At 44.5% G+C, this 24,527-nt stretch overlaps 1 protein-coding gene and 2 pseudogenes across 2 annotated transcripts; 2 read left to right on the top strand and 1 right to left on the bottom strand.

Annotated features, from left to right (window-relative positions):
- Positions 1 to 6,032: 6,032 nt before the first annotated feature.
- Positions 6,033 to 9,457, top strand: LOC149404946 (pentatricopeptide (PPR) repeat-containing protein). The gene is made up of 2 exons (XM_089608000.1): positions 6,033 to 8,450; positions 8,773 to 9,457. The coding sequence occupies exons 1-2, from the start codon at positions 6,258 to 6,260 to the stop codon at positions 8,776 to 8,778; spliced, it is 2,199 nt and encodes a 732-aa protein (XP_089464126.1). The 5' UTR covers positions 6,033 to 6,257; the 3' UTR covers positions 8,779 to 9,457.
- Positions 9,458 to 9,720: 263 nt separating this feature from the next.
- Positions 9,721 to 22,811, bottom strand: LOC149404947 (protein-S-isoprenylcysteine O-methyltransferase B pseudogene; annotated as a pseudogene). The gene is made up of 2 exons (XR_016295440.1): positions 22,741 to 22,811; positions 9,721 to 10,517 (listed from the first exon to the last, which is right to left on the bottom strand). The product of XR_016295440.1 is annotated as a protein-S-isoprenylcysteine O-methyltransferase B pseudogene (transcript).
- On the top strand, positions 13,241 to 14,031 carry LOC149404948 (uncharacterized; annotated as a pseudogene).
- Positions 22,812 to 24,527: the final 1,716 nt, after the last annotated feature.

Below are 24,527 nucleotides of genomic sequence, written 5' to 3' on the forward strand. Positions count from 1 at the left end.
ATCAATAATTCATGCAATAACAACAAAACCTGGATTTATAAAAAAAAAAAAACCAATCAATCAAAACCTCATTTTCCGAGAACACACAATAAATACATCTCAACAACTTCAAACACACGCAAACACACACACAAACAGAAATCCCCAAATTGAAATCTGGAAACACATACATAAATCCCCAAAATATTTTTCATACCCAAATTAATTCATGCAAACATAGCCCAAATATACAAACATAACGAAATTAATTCATGCCAAATCGTGAGAGCGAGAGAGAGAGAAACAGAGATGATGAACAGGTGTGCGAGAAAAGATTGGTTTGTGATGGTTTTTTTCATTTAAAGAATTTTGAGAGTATAATAGTCTGTACCTATTGATCTAGGTATTACATGTGTCAAATTTTGGATTTTGGGCTATATCGTATAAGTGGCAATCATTTCGTATTATTAGTATCAGTATCCCATCAAATTATGATACAAACGTACTACCATAATCATTTTAATTTAGGATAATTTACAAGATTACCCCCTGAACTCGTGCTTGATTAACAAAGTGCACCCTGTACTCGGATTTTCAACAAAAAATACTCTTAACTCAGGTTGATGTTGACTTTTCAGTTACCGTCCAATTGAGGTGCACGTTTCACTCATGAGCTGAGTATGGAGTTGAAATTATCATTATACCCTTCGGAAACTAATAAAAACTAATAAATTATGTCAACATTTGAACATAATCGGAAACAATTACAAAATCCCAAAATCCGTGTAACCCTAAACCCCAAAATCGCGCGGCTCGTCGGTCTTCAAACTCAAATCGCGCGTCTCGTCGGTGTTCAAACCCAAATCGCGCGGTCTCTTCAATTTTAAAACCCAAATCGGGCGTTGTCGTTGATCTTCAAACCAATCTTCTCAACCCAAAATGAACCCATAATCTCAGATTGTATACTTGTTCCACATGGATTCGTCGTCGAATAGTTCATTTACAGCAAGCGTCGACGAAGCAGTGGAGAGTCGTCGGAGTCCTCGTTGCAAATGCGGTCTGTTGAGTGTCGAGCGCACGTCATGTACGTGTGACAATCCAGGTCGAAGGTTTTATGGCTGTTCCAGATACAAGGTAAGGGTTTATTAATATTTGTATTCCTGGTTGTCGTCTGCGTATCACTTGATTAATTGAGGACGGTGATGGGTTTTATTCGCAGAAAAATGTGGAAGCTGGTTGTGGCATGTTACAATGGATTGATTCGAAAATGTGTAAAAGGTCTCTCCAAATTATCCCGGGTTTATTGAAGAAAATAAATAAACTGGAGGAGGAGGGAATGAGTGATGAAGGCGCGAAGAAGAATATTGTATATGAAACCAGTTGCGAGACTAAGGAAGGGAGCCAGTTGATTCTAGCAGAAGTACTTAATATTAACGCCGTTGTGTATCAAGTCTGTGGTGAGATGAAGGAAGCGAAGGAAGTGAGTGTGAAATTGATTGCAGAAGCCCAAAAAATCAAGAACATTATGTTAATAATTGTTGTTGTATTAATTTATGCGTTTTGTTTCAAATAGCCCAAAACTTAATATGTTTAATGGTATGTGTAACTGTGTATGTGGTATTGTGTATGTGTAATGTTAAAGTTTTATTTGTGATCATATACTTGCAGTAGTTAGTATAACAGGTTTATGGTATGTGTAATGGGGATATCCTGTGTAATGGTATGTGTAACAGGTTTATGGTATTTTATGTGTGCAATGGTATGTGTAACTGTGTAAGTGTAATGGTATGTGTAACAGATTTATGGTATTTTGCTGGTAAATTTGCATTCCATTTCAACCAAAAGTTATCATTCAATTTGATCAAACAAGATAGTAAGAAATTACAAACTTTGCATTCCATGTCCAAAAACTGAAGAAACCATAAGTTTGACACACTAAGTACATATAAATCAAAAGTAATTACATCATTTCGAGACCTAAACGAGCCAAGTCTACCAAAATGCACAAAAAAAACTACCCAAAAGGACAAAATATGATTGTAAGACCGGTAATCCAACTTCATAACTTGTTCACCATAATATTGTGGTCCAAAAACACGAGAATCAGAATAAATTCCTCGGTTCTAATACATTTCGTCTCGTTGGAACCCTGTTGAGCCTCGGGCTACGCTGTAATTGTATACATTTCAATTGATTAGATACATTGCTATTTAAGGTATCTATAAGGTAATGTATTTCAGTTCTGATAGACTTACCCTAGGCTGTGGTTGTTGAGTGCCTTGACTGCCTCCTGTTTGACTAATTTCACCTTCAGCAGTACCTCGGTGAGCATGTCTAGCAGCTTGATGTTGATCTCTAGCATGTCATTGTTGTTGCCTCTGCAAGTTTATTAGAAATTAGAAAATCTTCACAGTTTTTTTGTAGCTAAGAAAATAGATGACAAGTTCTTCTTGTGTCCTCCTAAAGCATGTCGTTAGGTTGTGACCCGGTTTTCCACATCCAGAACATGTAACCATGACGTATCTTCGAGTCATTTTGGTTCCACCCGGTGGAATAACCTCATCATGTTCTACTCTCCTCAATTTCTTGGGTCTTCCCGGCTTTGCTCTATTTGGCGGCATTCCCATAGGTGTTAGACCTGTCTAAGGCCACTGCTCGATAGGATTCATCGGAAAGATTTGGTGTTTGTATGCCTTCATGTATGTCTCTTTTTTGTAGCAATCGTCGATATACATTTCTACTTGCTGCGATCTTTCCCATATACGTGCAATGGCATGTGCACACGGAATCCCTATGGATGATCGGACATGTTGAAACCATATAAGTAATAAGGTAACTACTTAAAATAATGGATACATTTCATGACGTACCTGATAAATCCCATCGACAACATGAACAGGTTCTTGTGCCTAAGTCAACTGCGTACATGCTCCCATACATGTTCTGAACTTGATACTTAAAACCCCCGGACCAGATTGCTATGTTCGCACCACTGCTGATTTTATTCTGTTCAACGATTTTGTAAATCCGAGGACCAATGTCGCCCGTCCATTTCTCCGCAGCTAGACGTTGTTTGATGAATCTCTGCAAAAGGTACATCCTAATTCTCTCTAACATAGAGAGAATAGGTCTTCCTCTAGCTAGCAACACGGCCCGAGTTCCATTAAAACTCTCGCAAAGGTTGTTAAGCAGGATGTCGCACTTTGGTGTTGTTCTGAAATTGCTTCTGGCCCAATTACGGGGGTTTTTATCCAGTAACCAATCATACGCGTCTTGATCTTCTGCTTTGATCAATTCCATTTCTTGAAAGAACTTTGGGACGGAATATTGCTTTGCCGCTGCCATTACCTTGTTTTTAAGAAATTGACCTTTGAAAACCTGACATTGAATCAAGAATTCAGTATTTAAGTGAGTGAATCCATCAAGACATCAATTAATAAGATCATAAAATTAGTACATTACTTTCGTGAAATTGCTTTGCAGATGTCGTGCACAATGTCTATGCTCTGCCTGTACAGAACCCTCTTCCCACATCCCACTCAGTGCTTCCTTCAACCCCTTCTGTTTATCAGTAATAAATGTCCAATGATGTCCATTGTGTATGCCCACATCGTCTCGCAGAAAGTTTAAAAACCATGCCCATGACGATTTGCACTCGGACTCAACCACTGCAAACGCTATAGGAAACATGCTGTTATTGGCATCAATGCCAATGGCCGTCAACAACTGACCTGTGTGATGTCCTTTTATGTGACATCCATCCAAACCGATAAAAGAGGCATAGCATAACCATTTGCACGTCTTATCTTTACAAACAGCTCTAACTCTGTTTGAATCGTTGACCTTAAACTTGATTTCATTCCCGGATCGGATAGAGTGCTCTCGAATAGCATCTTTGAATACTTTTCAACTAGGAAAAGTTAATCCTAGTTTGAGTCCCGGTTGTGACATATCCGTGTCTTGTCTAAACTCCTGGAATTTGGGAAGCACCTTCTTCCAAACTGAACGACGTTTATCGGTCTTCGCTTCTTCTTCGCTAGACGAGTCCGAGTTCTTCAAGTCTATATCATCTTCGTCGTTGTAGTCACTATCTGTATCAGAGACTGGTTCTTCATCACTGAGATGCATTTTTCCTTTGCCTGTTAGGCCTCCATCTATAGCTGCTCCGTCAACGATCACGTCGTCCTTACTCATCTCAAATCCGCTATCTTCCTCGATCTCTGCTTCTTTGTGCTCTTCAACTTCTGGTTCTTCGTCTGCTTCCACTTCTACTTGAGTATCTTGTGGTGGAACCTGTGAAGCTTGAGCTGGACTCTGTGACGCTTGAGGTTGACTCTCTGACGCTTGATGTTGACTCTGGGAAGCTTGAGGTTGATTCTGGGATGCTTGAGGTGGACTCTGGGACGCTTGAGGTTGACTCTCTGGAACTTGACTCTCTGGAACTTGACTATCTGGAATTGAACTCTCTGGAACTTGACTCTCTAGAACTTGACTCTCTGGAATTGGACTCGTTGATCCTTGATTCCCTTCAACTGCTGACTGAGTCTCTTCAAATGGACGTGAAGTGTCATCATGTTGATTCTGATCTAATAGCAGCATAGGCTTACTTCCTCCTTCTTGAATGAGGTGGTCACAGTACAACAACACCTCAAACGTGTTCTCAATTAGCTCGCCTACGATGGACATCAAGGCCTAGTCTGAATCAAGCAATACAAGCTCATCGGAATACGCGAGTATGACGTAATACAATGCTCCACAGTAGTATCCCAAGTCTTTAATGAGTATCCCGTCGATCTCCACTATCGACAACCGATCCATGTCCATGTAGTCTACAAAATCTACTTTGCTTTCGACGTAAGACAACCGATCATTCACCAATTTCATTTTACCACCATGGTGAATTTGAAATGTGAACTTACCAGACCCATTCACTGTAATCAAACAAAAAAGTAAATAAAACACGTTACATAAAGTCATCTTAATCAATAAACAAGTAAATAAAAATAGGATCCTAAAACATATTAGATAAAGTTTAATTAATCATTAAACTAGTGAATAACATGATCCTAAATAAAAGGACACATATCAGATAAAGTTTAAGGATATCCAAAGTTTAATTAATCAATAAACTAAATAAAACACATTTGATAGAGGTTAAATAATCAATAAACAAATGATTCTCACAATGAATCCAGCGTGAACAACCAACAACACAAAGCCAAAAACTGAAATTAGTGGTCCCTACTATTTCGAAATTGAAGCTTCAAACCTACAAACCCACTAACATCAAACAAACACATCAAATGTGGTCCCAAGTGTTTCGAATTTAAGGCTTCACAACAACAATCTCAGGTCCACCGTACACAGTGGTCCATACTGCATTTCTTATTTAATAACACTTTCTCACCGTATTTTGGTAACTTATGGGTTGTTGCGCTACTTTTGGAATCCTTTTTCTTCGTCGGAGACTGAGCTCTCTTTTTCGGGGACTTTCTTTTCATCTTATTCTTGGCCGGAGACATCTTTTTCTTGGCCGGGGACTTCGTTCCACCACCAGTGCTTCGCATCGAACAACCTAGAGGAATCCACGCCGAACTTATCCTTTTTCGAAGAAACCCTAAAAATTTGCGATTGGTGATTTTCTTTTTCAGACTTGTTTGGGCGGGCTTTAGTTTTAATCTTTAATAATTTCGAATATAATTATAAAACTAAATATAATTAATAATTTCGAGTTATTTAATAAATGAAATACAATTATATAGCCAAATATACCTTTATACCCTCCATACTCAGCTCACGTGAGTGAAACGTGCACCTCAATTGGACGGTAACTGAAAAGGTTTAACAGAAGGGGCAAAAGTCAACATCAACCTGAGTTCGGAGTATTTTTTGTTGAAAATCCGAGTACAGGGTGCACTTTGTTAATCAAGCACGAGTTCATGGGGTAATCTTGTAAATTATCCTTTTAATTTAATGCTTTTTTTTTTTAGAAAACATTTCTATAGCATGTACACCACTATTATCCTGAAGTTAGTTCAAAGAACTGACTTCATTAAGACTAAATACCTCTGATTATTTTCTGGTTGAAAACAAAACTGAGATTTTTCTCGTCGTCTCTCTCGCGTCTTAAACAAATGGCCTGAATAAGAAAAAGAAAAAAAAAAAAAAAAAAACCCTTCATTCTCTTCCTAGTCGTGAATGGGTTTGGACTCCGTTAAACCAATCAAGACCTCCAATCCAAACAAAACCATAATCGACATACTTATCAGAACTCGTTCATGCGTGTTATTTCCATCCCCACAAGAACCTCCTCAGTCAAACTCCAATGGCTGCGTAGCTTCAGTCTCCGCTCCCACAACCCTAACCGCCATTACCCAGACCTCTCACCCGAACACTCGCCGCTCCTCCGATGCCTCTCCGAGAACAGGCTCGGAGACGCCCGCCAACTGCTCGACGAAATGTCCCGCCGAAACGGCCTCGCGCGCGTCGTCCAGTGCACCACCCTCCTCGCCGCGCTCGCCAATTCCGGCAAGGTCGACGAAGCCCGGCGGCTCTTCGACCTCTCGCCGGAGAGAAACGTGTTCACGCACAACGCCATGCTCTCCGTCCACGTCCGGTCCGGGAACCTCGCCGAGGCCCGGCGCTTCTTCGAGGCCATGCCCGCGAGGAACACCGTCTCGTGGACGCTTCTCCTCTGCGCGCTCTTGGACTCGGGCCGGGTCGGCGAGGCCGTGGAAGTCTTCAACTCGATGCCCGACCCGAACGTGGTGACGTGGAACTCCATGCTCTGCGGGCTGGTGAAGAACGGGGACTTGGAAGGAGCACGAGCGGTGTTCGATAAAATGCCGGCTCGGAACGTGGTGTCGTGGAACGCGATGATCTCGGGATACGTCGAGGCCCGGCGGGTTTTCGAGGCTCGGGCCTTGTTCGACGTGGCGGAGGATCGGAATGTGGTCACGTGGACCACCATTATTTCCGGGTACTGCCGGTGCGGTGACTTATATGAGGCTTATCATCTCTTTCTGGCGATGCCGGAGAGGAACGTGGTGTCGTGGACCGTCATGATCGGGGGGTTCGCGCGGACCGGGTTTCACGAGGAAGCCATCGTTCTCTTCGCAAAGAATTCGAACGCGGTGAGGCCGAACGGAGAGACCTTTGTCTCGTTGGCCTATGCTATAGCCGGGGTTGGGGTCGGGTTCGCTTTTCTCGGGAAGCAGTTACACGCTCAGGCGATCACGACTGGGTTTTCGGGCGAAACCCGGCTCGGGATAGCCCTCATCCATATGTACTCGGCGTTCGGGTTCATGAGATACGCGCACTTCGTGTTCGTTGGAGGCTCACCGGAGAGCCTCGATTATGACAATTCTCGGAGCCGGATGATCGCGGGTTACGTCCGGAGTGGGGAGATCGAGATGGCCGAGGCTTTGTTCTACCGCTCGCTGGCGCGCGACGCAGCCTCGTGCACCTCGATGATCGCCGGGTATCTCAGCCGCGGCGAGGTCTCGAAGGCCCGGGAGATCTTCGAGGCTGTGGAGCCGGAGAACGACGCTTTCGCATTCACGGCGATGATCTCGGGCCTCATCAGCAACGAGCTTTTCTCCGAGGCCGCGGCGGTCTTCTCGGAGATGCGGGCCCGGGGTGTCTCCCCGGCGGGGCCCACGCTCTCGGCGCTCCTCGGGGCTACCGGCGCAACGGCGTGCCTCGACACGGGGAAGCAAATCCACTGCCTAGCCGCGAAATCCCACGACAACCGGTCCGACCCGATCCTCGGAAACTCGCTGATCGCGATGTACTCGAAGTGCGGAGCGGTGCGCGAGGCTTACCGCGCGTTCTCGGAGATGCCGGTTCGTGACTCGATATCGTGGAACTCGATGATCATGGGGTTCTCTCACCACGGAATGGGCCGAGAAGCGCTCGGGATCTTCGGGGCCATGGTTCAGTCGAACGAGGCCGAGCCGGACTCGGTGACTTTCCTAGGCCTCTTGTCGGCTTGCAGCCACGCGGGGATAGTGGGCCCGGCCCGGAGTTTATTCAAAGGAATGGGTCGAGTTTTCACGGTCCAACCCAGAGAAGAGCACTATGTCTGTCTCATCGATCTTCTGGGCCGGGCCGGGAGGCTCGAGGAGGCTTACGGGCTCGTCTCGGGGCTTCCCTTCGAGCCGGGGCTCGCGGTCTGGGGCGCGTTGTTGGGCGTCTGCGGGCTCGCAAAAGGCGGGCCCGGGGTCGGGCTCGGGATCGCTGAGCTGGCTGCCCGGAGGGTCCTCGAGCTCGACCCGGAGAACGGGCCCGCCTACGTGGCGATGTGCAATGTGTACGCGGCGAACGGGCGGCGAACGGAGGAAGGGTTTTTGAGGAGAGAGATGGGAGAGAGAGGTGTGAGAAAGTTCCCGGGGTGTAGTTGGGTTGTGGTGAGAGGGGTTGCTCATGTTTTTCTGTCCGGTGATTACGAGGTTCCCAGAGATGTTGACGAGGTCTTGTTCAACTTGTCTAAACCCGCCTCTTGATTGATAAGTAGATTTATTTATATATTGTTATACATGATTTCATTCTTTTGCCTGGTGATATATGATATGAAATTAAGATTATGACGTCTCAGGAGTTTTTTGTTTTTTTGTTTTCGTTTGCTTCAAATGCGTGTTAAAAGTCTTAGTAGCAGCATTTGGTAGACTTCCAAGATACAATGAGTGATGATCAATAATATGTGAACGAGAAAAACTTAATCTTCCATTGTACTGCCTTTTAGTTATCTCTTGTGAATTACCTCACCAGAGAAGCTTCTTCTCTTTGATGCAGAGCTGAATCCGATGGAAGAGATCATCTCAAAGGGTCTCACCTGGACCATCGGCAATCGATGTGTGATCATCGTATCACACTGAAGGACAACAGTGATGTTGGCGAGGCAAGTGACAAGAGATGATAACTCAGCGAAAAATTTGAGTAAGGACTTGATCATTACAGTAGAAATGTCGAACCTCACCCGACTCAAACATATAAGAGAGAAGATAAACAGAGACGAGCCGAACCAAGCGAAGCACTACATATCGAGACTTTACGCATGAATTATAATTACGTCGTTAAAAAAAAAATAGACCTTACATAAATTTTTCTTTTTTGTTTTTTAAACGGGGTTAGGGATGAGTTGATATGGCATTTCACAAAACACGGTGATTGTACCGGGTAATTTTGCGACTCTCTTCCGAAGCCGGGCCCATCAAACTACGGAATATTCATATCTTCAACCGAAGATACGGGCCTTTATTTGTCGGGTGGGTCGAGATTGGATTCCAACTTCCATAAATCTTACGAGACGATTGATCCTTTTTGCCCGAGATGCGCCGAAGGGAAAGAGTCGAGTTTTTCCATGCATTTGTGGAAGTGTAACGAAAGTGTTTATGTTTGGAATGCGGTTTGGGTGGTGGAAATTAATCAAGGAGAATTTTCACGGGGAGACTCTCTCTCTCCGTGGAAACGGAACATGCATGCTTGGTTTAGTGATTTAACTTGCTACTAACCATTTTTTAATTAAGCAAAATCTCTCGCAAAGGATTAGATCTTGAACGGATTTTGTGATCACACCAGAATTTGGATAAACTGAAGGAACCCTTAATCATAATAGTAAATTAGAATAATGTATAGATTTGCATAACCAATAAATGAGGGCGTTATTATGCAAACAATTAAAATGTCAACATTATTTTGAAGAGTTAAAAAGTGATGATACTATTTTGCAGAAAAAAAAAATGAAAAAATGAGAATACTTATTTCTAGTCTACTCTTAAAACTATTGATTATTTAAACCAGTTTTGAACTCTCAAACATCACAAAATATACAAGTTTTTTGGAACAAAACATGGAGTTTTTATCACCAAAGGACAAGGCATTTTAATCATCACTTGATAAAGGGCAAGCCAGAAGGAACTAGTTTGGCATACTCGACATATCGCGAGCCGAAAAACTCCCTCAAGTAACGCTCTTCGCGCGCTATACGGTCGTAGAAAAACCACCAAACAACGGCCCCGAACCAAACCGTCGAAACGGGGTTGCAAAGCATTATCTGCGTTCCGATCGACCACACGAGAAACCCCAAATACCCCGGGTGTCGCATAAAACTATAAACCCCGTGTGTGACCAGCTTGTGACGCTCGTCGCGATCGGTCCTGATCGCGTGCGTGAATGCCGCGCCAGCTGTCACGATCGCGATCTTCCTCACGATCTCGCCGGCCACGACCATGGCGAGGCCCGCGTAGCTGATCCAACGGTGGTCCTTCACCCGAGGAAAGAATCGAGCCTCGATGAGATACTCTACGAGTGAAATCGTTATGTCCAAAAGATAGCCTTTGGTTATGAGAAGAGATTCGCGTGTGACGTTTCGTCGTCCGTGGAACGCAATGGCTAATAGGTACTCGGAACTATGGAAAAATATTGTTACGAAAAGGATTAGAGACAAATGTTCGAAAGCGGTTTGGGTCATCTTAAGCGATTCCATGATCGTATCGTATCAGCTATCCAACGAAATATTCATGTTTCAACTGAGAGACCTGTAAAAGGCGAATAACCACTCATAAGGAGATTAAAAGTAGTTTTTCGTTATACATCACAACAAAATAAGTCTTTCACACGGATATTATAGAATTTATAGTACATGAAGAAACAGTTAGTGTAATTGTTACTCACAATTAAAATCATAATTCAATTTTTTTTTAATATAGCATATATAAGGGAAATAAATAGCTCGTTTGAAGATGGTAATTCCTTGAATACCTTTAATTTTTCATTAATATCTCATATTTATACTTTTCAGATGATTTTATCCATATTTTTAATATATTGTAAAGAAAAAAATATTAAATAAAACTATAAATGACAAACAAAAACAATCAAACAAAATTGCAAAAAATAAATAAGGAATAAATATATACTATAGAATGAAAGAATATACGAGAAATTTAGGAAATTAAGTTTGAAAAAAAAAAAAACACATTTTAACAGAGAGTCTTGTCCTTATGTGACATGGTGTGAGAGTGTGAGGGTACGTTGTTTGTGGGTGTAGCATTTGGGAGGACTATATATAGAAAGCAACCTCAAGCAATACAACAAAAGGCTGGTCGGAGGTTTCATACCGGAGAAAGATATAGATTTTCAAGCAATGGAACATCAAGTTGCGTAGGCCGGGGACTTTTAATCATGAGATTGATATTAGAAGAGTGGTGGAAGGGGACTTTTAATCGGGGACAACTGATATTTTCCTGACTGAATGTAGAGGATGATCCTATATCTGTCGTGCTAAATAAGTGTTAATCGCGTTTTTGGATTAGCACTAAGAACCGTCCGTGGTTCGATCTAGGGCCGGACCCTATGACCGCACGTAGGTTGAGTTTGGTGAAGTTCTTCTCTTCTCGTCGTGTTTGTGTTATTCGGATATTTGGGTATCCGGGTTCTTGAGTTTTCGGGTTTTTGGATATTCCGCGTTCATCGTGTTCTTCGCGTTCTTCGTTGAGTTCTTGAGTTTTCGGGTCTTTGGATCTTCCGCGTTCATCGTGTTCTTCGCGTTCTTCGTTGAGTTCTTGAGTCTTTGCTTATTTGAGTCTTCAACACTTTAAATCTTCCATGTTCTTCATGTTCTCACGTGTTCTTCGTGTTCATCGTGTTATTCGAGTCTTCTAGTGTCCGGGTCTTCGGATCTTCGAATCTTCCACGTTCTTCGTCGGGTCTTCGAATCCTTGCACTTTCACCTAACCACAAGAAAACGTGAATCTAGAGGGACGCGGAAGGCGTTCTCCGACGCTCAACATTAGTCGTGTTGTATTGTGTTTTTGGTAAACAATTTATACTTGTCTCTATGTTTTCTAGAGAGAGAAAGTGGTGGTGTGATTTTTGTAGAGTTTTGACAAGTTGAGAGAAAACTTACTTTGTGTTGTGAATGAGTGAGGTATTTATAGGAGCCAAGTGATTTGGTGAGAAGTACTTGGTTTGGGTGGTGGAGATGGCCGGGTGGTCTTTACCGAGCGAAGACGACCGGGTGATCTTGGCCGAGTGAAGACTACCGGGTGATCTTGACCGAGTGAAGTTGACCGGGTGATTTCGGCCGAGTGAAGATGACCGAGTGGTCTTGGCTGAGTGAAGATGACCGGGTGATCTTGGCCGAGTGAAGATGATCGGGTGGTCTTGGCCGAGTGAAGATGATCGGGTGATATTGGCCGAGTGAAAATGACCGGGTGGTCTTGGCCGAGTGAAGATGACCGGGTGGTCTTGGCCGAGTGAAAATGACCGGGTGGTCTTGGCCGAGTGAAGACGACCGGGTGGTCTTTGGCCGAGTGAAGATGACCGGGTGAAAACGACCGGGTGGTCTCGGCCGAGTGAAGACGACCGGGTGGTCTTTGGCCGAGTGAAGATGACCGGGTGATCTTTGGCCGAGTGAAGATGGCCGGATGGTCTTCTTTTTTGGCCAATCGGGTGGTCATTTTTGTGGCTTTGTCTTGAAGATTTGTCAAGAAGTCTCGCTTGAAAACATTCTTTGAGAGTCTCTTTTGAAAGATATTTTATGAGTGTTGACTCGGAGCTTGGCGCGTGAATTTGCTTGTGGGCTTGGGCCTTGTGTATGGGCTTGATGTTTCTTTTTTTTTGCTCTCGGGGCGTTATTTACACCATGTGAAAATAACGGCATAACAATAAGCAATAGACATTTGGGTCCAATTGCATGATGTTCAGCCTGGTTTCCGGTCGGAGAAGGTTGTGAGAGATGTGGGAAACTACATTGGAAACTTCATTGAATCAGACGATTTGTACATCTTCTGCAAGGCAACGGAGGGTGAAACGAATAGAGTGAGAGACTTGCTGCGAAGTATCGAGATGGCATCTGGACAGCGGGTTAATTTGAATAAATCAATGGCATTTTTTTTAGCAAGAACACTGATGCGGTACGTCGGGCTAGAGTTCGAGAGGAATTGGGAGTTACTCAGGCAGATGACAACAACAAATATCTGGGACTACCGAATCTGTTTGGGAGGCATGAAACGGTTGCACTCGGGGACATAAAGAGAAGGCAAGATGTTATCGAGGGCTAGAAAGAAAATCTTGGTGAAGACGGTGCTGCAATCTCTTCCAAACTACACCACGAGTGTCTATCATCTTCCAATTACTTTGTGCCGGGAGTTGGAAGGAATGATGAACAAGTTATGGCGGAATTCGACAAATACGGTTAGACGGAGACTAAATTGGATGAGATGGGAGAAGATGACAATGTATAAGCACCGCGGGGGAGATGAGATTTAGACATTTATATGAATTCAATTTGGCATCTCTGGGTAAACAAGGTTGGCACTTGCTCACCCAAGAAGATTCGCTGGCTGGAAGGATTTTCAAAGCAATGTACTACCCTCGGTGCTCGTTCTTGCAAGTTGAACTAAGGGATAATCCTAGTTATGTGTGGCGAAGCATCTGGGAGGCACACGATCTAGTCCGAAGAGGGGTCTGAAGGAGTGTCGGGGCAGGGGCACAAATAAGTGTGTTGAATGACCCATGGTGATACGTATCTAGTATCTAGGGTTGTCAATTAGGGAAATTCGAGGTTATCAATTCTGAAATTAGTGTTTTAAATTTTGCTTATTTACTATTTTGAATTTAGAGTAATTAATTAGGTTTACTTATGTAACTAGGGTTATGATTTTGGGCCCGGCCCATTAGGTTGTAAATCTAGGTCGATTTAAGAGACCTTAAGTTAATGAAAAAAGGAACCCAATAAATAATCACCAAAAGTTTAGTCTCTCTCAAAAGAGCGGAGACTAAGCTCGGTGAAAGATTGGCAAAGCTCCCGTTTCGAGATCGAATCCCGGGCCATATCACGTGGCTACAGGACAACGAAAATCCGTATATTGAAAGTCAGTACCCGAGTCTAGTTAATGCCTCGGTTCAATGTCTAATGAAGGTGGGAGAACGCGAATGGGATTGGGAAGTGATTGAGGATGTGCTTATACACGCGATAGGAATAAGATACTAAGAATTCCCATTAGCGAGACGTCGACTGATGATAAGTGGTATTGGAAGGAAGTCTAGGGAGTCTACATGATGCATGGCGCGTACATAATGATTCAGGAGGATTTGGGCCGCTGGACTTCGAACCCCGCAGTTCCACTATGGAAACATTTATGGAAGTTAAAAGGTGAAAGAGGTGGTATGGCTAGCAGCAGCAAGGTGTCTACCAACAAAAAAGAATCTGAGAAGGAATAGAATTAAAGAATCAATCCTCCATATTCCGGAATTCCTGAAAATTAATGTCGATGCAACGATTTTCAAGGATGACCAGCGCATCTCTTTCAGAATGGTGTCTCGTGACTGTTCAATCGAGGAGTAAAATGGGTGTCGTTGACCCAGAAGTGGCAGAAGCAGTGGGATTGAAGGAACTACTTAGCTTGATTGTTGTTCAAGCGATTCCTAGTATCGTCTCTGTTATGCCGTTATTTTCACATGGTATAAATAACACCCCAAGAGCAAAAGATGATACATCAACTCCATACACAAGGCACAAGCCCACAAGAAAACTCACGCACCAAGCTCCGAGTCAACACTCATGAAATGTCTTTCAAAAGACTCTCAAAGAATGTTTTCAAGCTAGACTTCTTGACAAATCTTCAAGACAAAACCACAAAAATGACCACCCGGTCGGCCAAATAAAATGACCACCCGACCGGCCAAAAAAGAAGACCACCCGGTCATCTTCACCCGGCCAAGACCACCTGGTCATCTTCACTCGGCCAAGACCACCCGGTCATCTTTACTCGGTCAAAATCACCCGGTTGTCTTCACTCGGTCAAGATCACCCGGTCGTCTTCACTAGGCCAAGATCACCCGGTCATCTTCACCCGGCCAAGACCACCCGGTCATCTTCACTCGGCCAAGACCACCCGGTTATCCGGTCATCTTCACTCGGCCGAGACCACCCGGTCATCTTCACTCGGTCAAGATCACCCGGTCATCTTCACTCGGCCAAGACCACTCGGTCATCTTCACTCGGCTGAAATCACCCGGTCATCTTCACTCGGTCAAGATCACCCGGTCGTCTTCACTTGGCCAAGATCACCCGGTCGTCTTCGCTCGGTCAAGACTACCCGGCCATCTCCACCACCCAAACCAAGTACTTCTCACCAAATCTCTTGGCTCCTATAAATACCTCACTCATTCACAACACAAAGTAAGTTTCTCTCAACTTGTCAAAACTCTACAAAAATCACACCACCTCTTTCTCTCTCTAGAAAACATAGAGACGAGTACAAATCGTTTACCAAGAACATAATACAACACGATTAATGTTGAGCGTCGGAGCGCGCGCCGAGGGAAAACCCTCCGCGTCCCTCTAGATTCACATTTTCTTGTAATTTGGTGAAGGTGCAAGGATTCGAAGACCCGGCGAAGAACACGAAGAACGTGGAAGATCCAAAGACCCGAATACTCGAAGATCCGAAGACCCGGACACTCGAAGATCCGAAGAACATGATGAACGCGAAGAACACGAACATGTGAAAAACACAGAGAACGTGAAAGAATTAAAAGGTTGAAGACTCAAATAAGTAAAGTCTCAAGAACTCAATGAAGAACGCGAAGAACATGATGAACGCGGAAGATCCAAAGACCCGGAAATTCAAGAACCCGGAGACCCAAATATCCGAATAACACAAACACGATGAGAAGAGAAGAACTTCACCAAACTCAACCTACGTGCGGTCATAGGGTCCGGCCCTAGATCGAACCACGGACGGTTCTTAGTGCTAATCCAAAAACGCGATTAACATTTTGGCGCTAGAAGGAGGGGTTCCCGAGAACAACCACGGGCTCTCCACCAGCAAACTAACTCCCTCCGCGGGAGACCTTTTAATCCGACGAAGATTGACTCCAAAGCTTTTTCCACGGAAGCTTTCCACCACGACCTCCGGCCTTACCTCAAAGGTCTTTGCATTTGTGACATGATACTTTTCCCGCAACAAATTCCGATGGCCCCGCCCCGAAGACGATAAAAAGACTCCATGTCGGCGGCGACCGAGACACCCCGACGGATACAAAACAAAACCCAAAAACGGATATGACCGAGACGATCCGAGCAGGAACAAAGAAAATGATCCCAATTCGGCGATGACCGAGACGTCCCGGTGAGATATGAAATCAAGACCCCATAATGGATACGACCGAGAAGATCCGACCGGGCACAATCAAAGAAACCCTTGACAAAGTCCTTGGCTAGAATACTTAATCAAGCCCTAAAAACAAGGTCTACGACAGCGACCATTGTAGCTCAACGCCTTAATGGCTTCGTGATTATTATCGCTCAACGCCACCTTGGCTTGCAACTCTTGTCGCTCAAACGCCACCTTGGCTCCGACCTTTGTCGCTCAAATGTCTCTATGGCTCGCGACCCTAGTCGCTCAACTCCTCCCTGGAAATTCGAACATATGACCCCGGATAGTTAAGGTGAGATCGGCCCCGAGTGGCATAATGACTCCGACCCGATATGGCTTGGACTAATCCTAAGAAAGGCGAAGCCCCGACCTCAAGGGGTACGAGCGAGCCTAGCCCAAAAAGGCACTGACCCTGGCCGTAAGTGGTTGAGTCATCATGCTACTCGGAGTTTGTTTCGCTTAAACTCCATGCGGTTTGGAAAAGATCTGATCCTAAGAAAGACCTCACAAAATCTACTTTGAGGAGTGCAATGCCCCATACCACTAGTGGCTCGAGTCGGACTCGAGCAAAGCCCGCCTTACGAGGCATGGTTTCCCGAGACCATGATCTTCCGAGATCGAGCACAGCCACGAAAGAGACTTACTCAGCCATAAGAAGTTTGGGTCGTTGCACCACTAAACATAGGTTTCTCTTGGGTCTCTCGGCCTTACGAGGCCATGTCTTATGAGACGCAACTCTACGGGGCTAGCCTTACGAGGTCAAATCCCACGGGACTCAATCCTACAGGATCAAGCCTTACGAGGTCATGTTCCACGGGACCCAATCCTACGGGATCTAGCAACGTCCCACGGGACTCAATCCTACGGGATCAAGCCTTACGATGCCATGTCCCACGGGACCCAATCCTACGAGATTTAGCCTTACGAGGCCATGTCCCACGGGACTCAATCCTACGGGATCAACCCCACGGGGTTAGCCTTACGAGGCCACGTCCCACGGGACGTAATCCTACGGGATCAACCCCACGGGGTTAGCCTTACGAGGCCACGTCCCACAGGACGCAATCCTACGGGATCAACCCCACGGGGTTAGCCTTACCAGGCCACGTCCCACAAGACGTAATCCTACGGGATCAACCCCACGGGCTTAGCCTTACGAGGCCACGTCCCACGGGACGCAATCCTACGGGATAGACCCCACGGGGTTAGCCTTATGACGCCACGTCCCACGGGACGCAATCCTACGGGATCAACCCCACGGGGTTAGCCTTACGAGGCCACGTCCCCAGGGCGCAATCCTACGGGATCAACCTCATGGGGATAGCCTTACGAGGCCACGTCTCAGGGGACGCAATCCTACGGGATCAACCCCACGGGGTTAGCCTTACGAGGCCACGTCCCACGGGACGCAATCCTACGGGATCAACCTCATGGGGATAACCTTACGAGGCCACGTCTCACGGGACGCAATCCTACGGGATCAACCCCACGGGGTTAGCTTTACGAGGCCACGTCCCACGGGACGCAATCCTATGGGATCAACACCACGAGGTTAGCCTTACGAGACCACGTCTCACAGGACCTTGCAAAGTCGCGTCCCACGAGGCGTACCGCTACAAGATACGTATCTAAATCACAAATGGAAACCAAACAGTCCAAAGACATCAACGACGAAGCTCTCGGGGAATTCAAATTAAATTTCTCGCTCGACAATTCGCTCAAGAAACTGGGGGGTTAATGTTATGCCGTTATTTTCACATGGTATAAATAACACCCCAAGAGCAAAAGATGATACATCAAGTCCATACACAAGGCACAAGCCCACAAGAAAACTCACGCACCAAGCTCCGAGTCAACACTCATGAAATGTCTTTCAAAAGACTCTCAAAGAATGTTTTCAAGCTAGACTTCTTGACAATCTTCAATACAAAACCACAAAAATTACCACCCGGTCGGCCAAATAAAATGACCACCCGACCGGCCAAAAAAGAAGACCACCCGGTCATCTTCACCCGACCAAGACCACCCGGTCATCTTCACTCGGCCAAGACCACCCGGTCATCTTTACTCGGTCAAAATCACCCGGTTGTCTTCACTCGGTCAAGATCACCCGGTCGTCTTCACTCGGCCAAGATCACCCGGTCATCTTCACCCGGCCAAGACCACCCGGTCATCTTCACTCGGCCAAGACCACTCGGTTATCCGGTCATCTTCACTCGGCCGAGACCACCTGGTCATCTTCACTCGGTCAAGATCACCCGGTCATCTTCACTCGGCCAAGACCACTCGGTCATCTTCACTCGGCCGAAATCACCCGGTCATCTTCACTCGGTCAAGATCACCCGGTCGTCTTCACTCGGCCAAGATCACCCGGTCGTCTTCGCTCGGTCAAGACTACCCGGCCATCTCCACCACCCAAACCAAGTACTTCTCACCAAATCTCTAGGCTCCTATAAATACCCCACTCATTCACAACACAAAAGTAAGTTTCTCTCAACTTGTGAAAACTCTACAAAAATCACACCACCTCTTTCTCTCTCTAGAAAACATAGAGACGAGTACAAATCGTTCACCAAGAACATAATACAACACGACTAATGTTGAGCGTCGGAGCGTCCCTCTAGATTCACATTTTCTTGTAATTAGGTGAAGGTGCAAGGATTCGAAGACCCGGCGAAGAACACGAAGAACGTGGAAGATCCAAAGACCCGAATACTCGAAGATCCGAAGACCCGGACACTCGAAGATCCGAAGAACATGATGAACGCGAAGAACACGAACATGTGAAAAACACAGAGAACGTGAAAGAATCAAAGGGTTGAAGACTCAAATAAGTAAAGACTCAAGAATTCAACGAAGAACGCGAAGAACACGATGAACGCGGAAGATCCAAAGACCCGGAAACTCAAGAACCCGGAGACCCAAATATCCGAATAACACAAACACGACGAGAAGAGAAGAACTTCACCAAACTCAACCTACGTGCGGTCATAGGGTCCGGCCCTAGATCGAACCACGGACGGTTCTTAGTGCTAATCCAAAAACGCGATTAACATTTTTATTGGAAGACCCAAAAGATTCTTCCAACGTATCATTTCTGGGTCCAATGAAATTCATAGGTATAGGAAGAAGTCCTGTCAAATAGAGATTTTTTCTTTCGAACATCTTTCGATTGTTAATACGATATATAAGGACCGCTACTACAAATAGTAGTACACCATTGATCGTGAAATATCGATTCCTTGTTGAACTCTGTAAATGTGAATTGCATGAAAGTAGGATACTCCAAATTCGGGAGTCCCATAAGAAGTTTGGGTCGTTGCACCACTCAACATAGGTTTTTCTTGGGTCTCTCGGCCTTACGAGGCCATGTCTTATGAGACGCAACTCTACGGGGCTAGCCTTACGAGGTCAAGTCCCACGGGACTCAATCCTACGGGATCAAGCCTTACGAGGTCATGTCCCACGGGACCCAATCCTACGCGATCTAGCAACGTCCCACGGGACTCAATCCTACGGGATCAAGCCTTACGAGGTCATGTCCCACGGAACCCAATCCTACGGGATCTAGCAACGTCCCACGGAACTCAATCCTACGGGATCAAGCCTTACGATGCCATGTCCCACGGGACCCAATCCTACGAGATTTAGCCTTACGAGGCCACGTCCCACGGGACTCAATCCTACGGGATCAACCCCACGGGGTTAGCCTTACGAGGCCACGTCCCATAGGATGCAATCCTACGAGATCAACCCCACGGGGTTAGCCTTACGAGGCCACGTCCCACGGGACGCAATCCTACGGGATCAACCCCACGGGGTTAGCCTTACGAGGCCACGTCCCACGGGACGCAATCCTACGGGATAGACCCCACGGGGTTAGCCTTACGAGGCCACGTCCCACGGGACGCAATCCTACGGGATAGACCCCACGTGGTTAGCCTTACGAGGCCACGTCCCACGGGACGCAATCCTACGGGATCAACCCCACGGGGTTAGACTTACGAGGCCACGTCCCACAGGACGCAATCCTACGGGATCAACCTCATGGGGATAGCCTTACGAGGCCACGTCTCACGGGAAGCAATCCTACGGGATCAACCCCACGGGGTTAGCTTTACGAGGCCACGTCCCACGGGACGCAATCTTATCGGATCAACACCACGAGGTTAGCCTTACGAGACCACGTCTCATAGGACCTTGCAAAGTCGCGTCCCACGAGGCGTACCGCTACAAGATACGTATCTAAATCACAAATGGAAAACCAAACAGTCCAAAGACATCAACGACGAAGCTCTCGTGGAATTCAAATTAAATTTCTCGCTCGACAATTCGCTCAAGAAACCGGGGGGTTAATCTTATGCCGTTATTTTCACATGGTATAAATAACACCCCAAGAGCAAAAGATGATACATCAAGTCCATACACAAGACACAAGCCCACAAGAAAACTCATGCACCAAGCTCCTAGTCAACATTCATGAAATGTCTTTCAAAAGACTCTCAAAGAATGTTTTCAAGCTAGACTTCTTGACAATCTTCAAGACAAAACCACAAAAATGACCACCCGATCGGCCAAATAAAATGACCACCCGACCGGCCAAAAAAGAAGACCACCCGGTCATCTTCACCCGGCCAAGACCACCCGGTCATCTTCACTCGGCCAAGACCACCCGGTCATCTTTACTCGGTCAAAATCACCCGGTTGTCTTCACTCGGTCAAGATCACCCGGTCGTCTTCACTCGGCCAAGATCACCCGGTCATCTTCACCCGGCCAAGACCACCCGGTCATCTTCACTCGGCCAAGACCACTCGGTTATCCGGTCATCTTCACTCGGCCGAGACCACCTGGTCATCTTCACTCGGTCAAGATCACCCGGTCATCTTCACTCGGCCAAGACCACTCGGTCATCTTCACTCGGCCGGAATCACCCAGTCATCTTCACTCGGCCAAGACCACTCGGTCGTCTTCACTCGGCCAAGATCACCCGGTCGTCTTCGCTCGGTCAAGACTACCCGGCCATCTCCACCACCCAAACCAAGTACTTCTCACCAAATCTCTTGGCTCCTATAAATACCTCACTCATTCACAACACAAAGTAAGTTTCTCTCAACTTGTGAAAACTCTACAAAAATCACACCACCTCTTTCTCTCTCTAGAAAACATAGAGACGAGTACAAATCATTCACCAAGAACATAATACAACACGACTAATGTTGAGCGTCGGAGCGCGCTCCGAGGGAAAACCCTCCGCGTCCCTCTAGATTCACATTTTCTTGTAATTAGGTGAAGGTGCAAGGATTCGAAAACCCGGCGAAGAACACGAAGAACGTGGAAGATCCAAAGACCCGAATACTCGAAGATCCGAAGACCCGGACACTCGAAGATCCGAATAACATGATGAACGCGAAGAACACGAACATGTGAAAAACACAGAGAACGTGAAAGAATCAAAGGGTTGAAGACTCAAAGACGGCGGTCATAGGGTCCGGTCCTAGATCGAACCACGGACGGTTCTTAGTGCTAATCCAAAAACGCGATTAACAGTCTCCAACTTTGGGCTTTTAATTAATAATTGTAAAACTTTATTAAAGTCTTTATCTGGTATTGAGGTGATTTTGTGAGGGTTTATAAGGAAAATAGCCAATTTAAACGTTTGACATTGCTAAATAGTTAACGTTTCGTAAATTTTAGGTAAATAGCCACAAAGATAACGTGGTCCTATCAGAAAATTTTATGCTTTCCAGGTTTGTTCCTCTTTTTTATTTCCGAATTTTTTTAAAAAAATTTGAATTTTTAATTCTCTCCTATATTTCTAAAAATATAGAAAGCAGTTTTTTCCACATTATTTCGTGGATTCTTGATAGCATATCAATGCCCAAAATATACGCAACAGTTATTTTTCTGATTTTATCTTCTTTAAAATTGTAGCTCACATTTATACGTATTTATAGATATATATATTTACAGAATATTTACAATTCTTGACACATATTAACATATATTAACACATTTATTCTACATTTTTATTTGAATATTTATTTGAGTCATTCATTTGAATTTGAATTGTGTTATGTTAAGATGGACAATTTATCAAATTCATGCGGGAATGATATGTATGAGTATTCTTGTAAAACTGTGCTTGTAAATAAAAAGTAGTGACTATTTACTTAAGATTTACGAAACGTTGGTTATTTAGTAAAATCAAACGTTTAAATTGACTATTTTTCTAATTAGCCAACAACATTAGCTCATGAGCTAGCACAAGCATCTTGTTTTTCCTCTGGTTGCAATTTTGGCAGATGTTTGCTAATGAAGTCATGGCTTTTATTCCAACAAAAAAAAAAAGTTTGAAAATCCGGAGATAATTCCATCCATATCAGATCTAAACATAAATGGAACGCAGAGCGAGCAAAAAAAAAAAAAAAAAAAATGGAACGCAGAGATCATATCCTATAATGCTTTTTCTGATGAACAAACAAAGACTTCAACGTTCCCGTAATTACATCAGTGTCACAAACCGTCACAGATATAAAACAAATAACATTAAAAAAAATAATAATTCGCAATCAGTTTTAGAGGGAGAAATGGTACCGGAGATCAGAAGTCCATTTTATTCTTCTCAATCTGAGAAATGATAAGTGGCGGAGGAGAAGTAGCCAGCTTTTTTTTTTTTTTTTTTTTTTTTAATTTAATCATAAGCAGACAGCTTTTAAGTTACATTAATACAACAATATTATTTCAATTTCAATTAACAGGTGTCCTGCAGCCTGCTGAGAAAAAAAAACATGACAAATGTCGCTTTGAAGAGATAAATTTTTTGTTAACATGCAAAACTTCAATTTATTTATTTATTATTGTTTTGTATTATTCTCACCAGCAGCGGATTTTCCTATATTTCTATTTATAAAAAAAAGGGAAAAAAATCATTTGGGCTTGTATATCAACGGTTGATGTTAGGAGTTGCAAACTTTGATTTTTTACTTATGTTAAAAACTCTGTCACGACCCGTCGCCCTCGGATCGCGACCTTTCTCGTAACATTTTCATAACCATTTATATTTTCAAACGAAATGAATATAAAACATTTCCAAACGTCATTTACAAAACGTTTATTGAACAACAGCGGAAATAAATTTAATTTACATATAAGGAATAACAAAGGTTTCTAGAGCTAGTCCGCTAAAAACTGGTAAAATTTTTCGCTTTTAAAAGGGTTACAAAAATGCGGACTACCCTAGCTTGCTATCCATAAGCTATATAAAACTTTCACGAGCATATAAGCTCGGTTTTCAAAAACCTGATACCCATTTCCCAAAAAGACATTTCCTATGCCACAGGTCGTCATGAGATCTACCTTGACTAGCATCCTCAAAGCTCTCATTGCTGACTGTCCATATACGAGTACCGTCGAATGGAGCCGCAGCGTCAACCAGTAAGTCTACGAATCTTGTTTATAATTTCTTACTCTTATATTAGGCTGATAGCTTGAGTAAGTGTTTTGCTTGCGTGAAACTTTGGAAGAATCTTTTTGCCTTTTTGTTTAAGACTTTGAGTTAAGATTATTAGGCAAAGTAGGTCTCGACTGAAGAACTATGATGAAAGATGGGGGAACATAGTCCTGGTAAAGGAGTAGAGACCTTCCCAGCTAATTGAGATCGTGTTAAGCGACTCACTGAAATTGTGGAAAGTTATCTGGAGTGGGACTTGAGACGCGAGGTTGGTGCTCGAGAACCTCTTTGACACCTGATGGCTTAGAGAAAGGTTGCAGAAGTTGAATCCTCCAATATTTGAAAGAGATATGTCGACCTGCTAGTGACAGAAAATCGACTTCAAAGTTTGGAAGGCATGTTCGGCCATGCAGGCGATTTTCTTTCACGTGGTATGATTTTCAAGATTGGTTACTACTTTAAGTTCCCATGAATGGCGGCTAGATTCAAGTACGTGGATTTAGTTTAGCTGGTTACCAGTACGGGTAACTAGATTGTTTGACACTTAGTACGGAGGGTCAAACACTTGTTTAGGAGAGTCCGGTCTTCGGCTAGTTCCTAGTTACGAGGAGAGACTCAGTCCGACTGGTGCTAGTACGGGTAGCCAGTCCGTCTGATTCTCAGTACGGAGAGTCAGATTGAAGAAGTCTGATTGGTTACCAGTACGGGTAGCCAATCCATTTAACTCTCAGTATGAGGGGGTTAAATGTTATGACTTGGGGACCGACCTCTTGACAAGTGAGCTAGATGGGACTTACGGTCGTACCACGCACACGAATAAGTATGAAGGGTGTCAAGGAGATAAGGAAGGAATCATGGATCAAAGATTTTATAAGCATTAATACATGCTTATGATAGCGTCTCAGTCACATTAGCAGAGTTATATGGGAAT

Source organism: Urtica dioica, chromosome 2 (assembly GCF_054948205.1).
Source record: "Urtica dioica subsp. dioica isolate 48M chromosome 2, U.dioica_male_clone48M_v1_H2, whole genome shotgun sequence".
In the NCBI taxonomy this organism is placed as follows: Eukaryota; Viridiplantae; Streptophyta; class Magnoliopsida; order Rosales; family Urticaceae; genus Urtica; species Urtica dioica.